Genomic DNA, 4,744 nt, shown 5'->3' with positions numbered 1-4,744 from the left:
AAATGGTATCTCCTGTAGCTCCTCAAGGATCAGGACTGTACTTTAAATCCATTCAGGTTCACACTTAAGTGTCTGCTCTTTGCTCTGTGTGTGTTATGTCACTAAAAGTAATCACGCCCTGATGGTTCATACTAATGTGAACAAAGAAGTAACATTTCCCAAAGGATTATGGAAACTTGGCATTATTAAAAAAATAAACTAATATATTCCTGGGAAAGTAATAAAAATTGGAAATCTCCAAGGAAAAATAGGAAGAAACTGTAAATCATGTTCGTTCTCCCACTCAGAGAACCAGAATTTTTCTGTTAGCTTCTTAAGAGAGGACCTGCCATGTTAACTTGCTGACAGGACAGGTGTTCACTCACACCATTGGGTCCTCCACCCCAGAGCACCCCCTTCCCTGGGGAGGACCTTCCTGCAAGGCTGAGTTAAAAGATCAGCTCTAAACTCGCCTTGACTCACCAGGACTCCTCAGCTCAGCTTCTCAAAATGAGGCTCCCTGCTCATCTCCTGGGGCTGCTGCTGCTCTGGATCCCTGGTGAGGACAGAAGGGATGGGAAAGGAGAAGGGGTAGGAGGGTGAACCCTGGGAATCCACATGGAGATGTGCTGGTCTTGCACTCCAGATGGGTCAGGTGAGGCTTACTAAAGAGCTGTGCTCTGGTGAAGACAGACAAAGAGGGAAATGAAGTTGGAAGAGTTTTAGAGAACAAATAGACCTTAGCTAACTGACTTCTGTTGTGAAATTGAACATTTTGATGAAAAGAATCAAGATAATGCACACAAAAACTAATTCAAGCTCATGGAAACAACTCATGAAAATGGTTAATGATGTACATAACTTTGCATTTCAATGTCATTACTTTAGGATCAGTGGGCATATTGTGCTGACACACACTCCCCTCTCCCTGCCCATCACCCCTGCACAGCCAGCCTCCATCTCCTGCAGGTCTAGTCAGAGCCTCCTACACAGTGATGGAAACACCTATGTATATTGGGCTGTACAGAAGCCAGGCCAGGCTCCAGAAGGCCTAGTATGTGTCCACACAGGTCTCTGGGGTCTCAGGCAGAGTCAGTGCCAGTGGGTCAGGGACAGACTTCACACTGATGATCCGCAGGGAGGAGCTGAGGATGCTGGAGTGCATTACTGTATCCAAGGGACTTGTGCTGCTCCCACTGGAGTGCAGGCCTGAACACAAACCTCCTGCTGGTGGCCCAGCTGCACCTGTGCTGTCTGAAGGGCACAGCAGATGAGACACCAGGGCTCCTAACTCCTGAATCCTGCACCCAGTGCTCACAGCAAATTTTCTGTGACACAAACTTGTCCCTCCTGTTTTCTGAAAACTCTGACCTAGACACTCTGGGATTTCAGGTCCTCTGGTTCTCATCTTCTGTCCCTTACACAAGAGGAGACATTATTCTGAAGCAAGACAAGCTGAACTCACTGCTCTGCTCCTCTGGGTGGCACAGGACACAACCTCTAATCTGAGCTTTGGTTTGGATAAATGTCCCCCCAAGACCCATGAGTTAATGATGGTCTTCCTGTCAAAGGCATATTGGGAGGTGGTTTCCATCTTGAGTAGGAGAGGGCTGGGGGTCTTCTGGTTGAAGGGCATGACCCCTTTCTCCTTTTCAACCTCTTTCTGGTGCCTGACCCTGCATTGTGTGGAGTGAGGCTGCAGGTTCTCTCAAGGGCACCTTCAGCTTAGAATTTACACTTAGTTATGAATATAATTATTTATGACTGTCTCCCTCCAGGAATCAGATTACCCATAGGAGAGGAAGGTTTCAGTCATGATGTCTGCTGTGTCCTCATGGCTCCATGCAGACATGCTATGGAAGGGCAGCTGCTCAGTCAAAGCACACCTCATGCTCCATGTCTGACCTTCCTCCTGGAATCCTCCAGGGATGTCACCAAGCTCCACCACCTTTCTTCTGGAAGAACAGTGCTGTGTCATTGGGTACTATCAGGAGGTGTTTCTGCAGGTGACAGGACAAACACAGTGCCTCAGAGGAGCGGCAGTCACACTCAGGACCCTGGGCTTCATGCATCATGAGGTGTCACTGCTCTCTGCAGCTGTGAGGGTTTTTGTTCAGGGATGTGTCACTGTGGTCTCCTGGCCACTCAACACAGTAATAAGTGCCAGTATCATTTGTCTCCACGTTGCTGATGGTGAGGGTAAAATCTGCTCCCAAATGACTGCCACTGAACCGTGCTGGGACTCCTGAAGCCAGGGTGGATGTGCCATGCACCAGGAGTTTAGGGGCCTGGCCTGGTTTCTGCTGGTACCAAGAAAACTTGGAGTTCTCCTTAGGTTTGGTTGTGCAGGTGATGGTGGCTCTTTCCCCAGGATAGACAGCCAGGAGAGCTGGGGACTGGGTGAGGGCAGTGCCCATTTTCACACCTGCAATCCCAAAAGACTTTTCAACGTCATTGTAGGGACACAATCAATTTAACCCAGGCAAAGCATACATACTTCACTATTGTAAGGGAACACTTAGGGTGAGGAATCCATTCCTTTGGAGAAAGATTGTCTCAGGCACATGCTCAGTGGGTCCCCTCTGGCAATGTCCATGGGAAGGTGGCTCAGAGCACCACGTCCCCTTCCTTTGCTCACCTGAGATGAAGAGCAGAAGAAAGCACAGGAGCTGAGATAGGGACCTCATCTTGCCAGGAGTGCCTGCTCTCCCTCCTGCTGACCTGTCTCCTCTCCTGGGGATCCATTAATAGTGCCTGTGAGAGGTGGGTGCTCTCTGGGGAAGGATATGCAAAGCACATTCAGCTGGGACCTAGAGAAGAGGGTCATTGAGCAGACCTCTGTTACACTCCACCTCCTCCTCCTCCTCAGCTGCATACTCAGATCAACCTTGCAAGACGTAATGGACTCAGGATAACACGATGCTGTGTGGGCTTCCTGCCTGGCCAGGGACCTGACAGAACACCACCTCTGCCGCAGGCCAGCTCCTCAGTAGAGAGGACACTAGGGAGCCGGGACTGGTCAGGAATGAGGCTGGGAAATCACAGAGAGCTGAGAGTGCAGAGAACAAGGAATACCATCTCAGAGGGTGTGTGGGTAGAATGGCCCAGTATCCTGTGACTCTGTCCTTATTTTAAGGCCAGAGTCAGGTAAAAGAGTGAATTTAGAGTGTTATAATTTCATTATTTGGACATAGACAGAACCACACCTTTGCTATTTTCAAGAGTTGCTCAGGGCAGATTTGGAAGGGCCTGTACCCGACACACCAAGGCTCAAGCGGCTACTCCTAGAAATGTCCTCTTTCATTCGTCCAAATGATTTCCCCATCAAATATCCTTCAGTTAGCATTTTTTCCTTTGAAATATACAATTACAAATTATATGAGTCAAGAAAAATTTTGCAGAAAAAATAACTTCACTACTAAAGCTGTCTCTGACCTGTTCTCACTTCCCTGCTTGATATAAATAACAAACGACCTCTGCCCTCCATCTTCAGTGGGAGTAGCCTCTGCGTTGCTACTCAATCCTAGAGGAAGCAAAGTATTTTGGGTACTTTCAAACTCTGCAGACATGCATGGATTTCATGCACACATGAAAATTAAGGATGGCCCTCTGAACCTGGCTTAGTGACAGCCCTAAAGTATTCGGACCTGCCATGTGCTGCATCTAAATGGAAACCAGTGCACATTTCTGCACATCAGAGCCACCTGGACCTAAGCTGAATGACTCTATGGAGGCAGCTCTTACAGGGAATGGGCTCAGCTGGGTTTGTCCATGGGTAGGCAAAGAAAATCCTGTGTGTTGTTTCTTTCAGTTCCAGGGCTGGTTCAGAGATGTCCTTGGACTCCAGGAACGGCCCCTGTGTTGCCTGGGTCAGCAGCAGAGAGGTCTCTCCCTTTTACAGGAGCCTGTTGAGGCTGCATGCTAGGGCCAATGCCTCCCACACTTGAGTCTGCAAGGGGAACCCTGGATGGAGAGTCCTTGTCCTTAGCAGGAGGAGAGTGTCAAATAAGCCAGCTGTCAGCAATGCAGCAGTGAGGGGGGAACATAGGTCCTCCAACATTGCTGGGAATGAGAGGGACAGAGAACCCAATGCACATGCACAGCCCTGTGAGGACAGGGACAGCTGTCCTCAGTGGTATCCAGGTGCTTCCCAGCTGGGAGGGAAGAATTCTAGAAACTACTTAATTCCACTTCTCAGTTTTATAGGCAGAATGTCCAGGGCACAGAGAGTGATTGGCTGTGCAGATCCTTACCAACCTACAAGATGCAAAATCTTCACTACCATTTAGTATTTTTCTGGATCCCTGAAAAACTGACAGCTCTTTGTGAAAGCCCTTTACTTTGTCACTGAAGAGACCATGGAGGTGACTCCTGGCCAGGCTCTTCCTTTAATTAATTGGACTGTGTGAGCTGATTTTATTTAGAAGGGAAAGAGAACTGAGAGGTGCCTTTCCCACAGAGCTCAGTCTCCACACCTAACCAGGACCTTCCACTAAACATACTCTCTTTCTGTGATGCCCGTGTTCTCTATTTCAATTTATAGAAATATTCAATTACATTTTATTTTATTTTTTTTCTTTTTAATTTTTTATTGTTGGCTGTTCAAAACATTATATAGTTCTTGATATATCATATTTCACACTTTGATTCAAGTGGGTTATGAGCTCCCATTTTTACCCCATATACAGATTGCAGAATCACATCAGTTACACATCCATTGATTTACATATTGCCATACTAGTGTCTGTTGTGTTCTGCTGCCTTT

The 4,744-nt window shown here is 47.6% G+C and overlaps 1 gene segment (V, D, J or C); it reads right to left on the bottom strand.

The window, feature by feature from the left end:
* Positions 1-2,045: 2,045 nt before the first annotated feature.
* LOC125618842 lies at positions 2,046-2,713 on the bottom strand. The segment is given in 2 exon segments: positions 2,046-2,404; positions 2,618-2,713. Coding segments are annotated over 2 exon segments (393 nt in total).
* Between the last annotated feature and the right edge of the window lie 2,031 nt (positions 2,714-4,744).

The sequence above is a fragment of the Marmota marmota genome, unplaced genomic scaffold (genome assembly GCF_001458135.2).
Source record: "Marmota marmota marmota unplaced genomic scaffold, marMar, whole genome shotgun sequence".
In the NCBI taxonomy this organism is placed as follows: Eukaryota; Metazoa; Chordata; class Mammalia; order Rodentia; family Sciuridae; genus Marmota; species Marmota marmota.
This window is presented reverse-complemented; position numbering and strand designations above follow the sequence as displayed.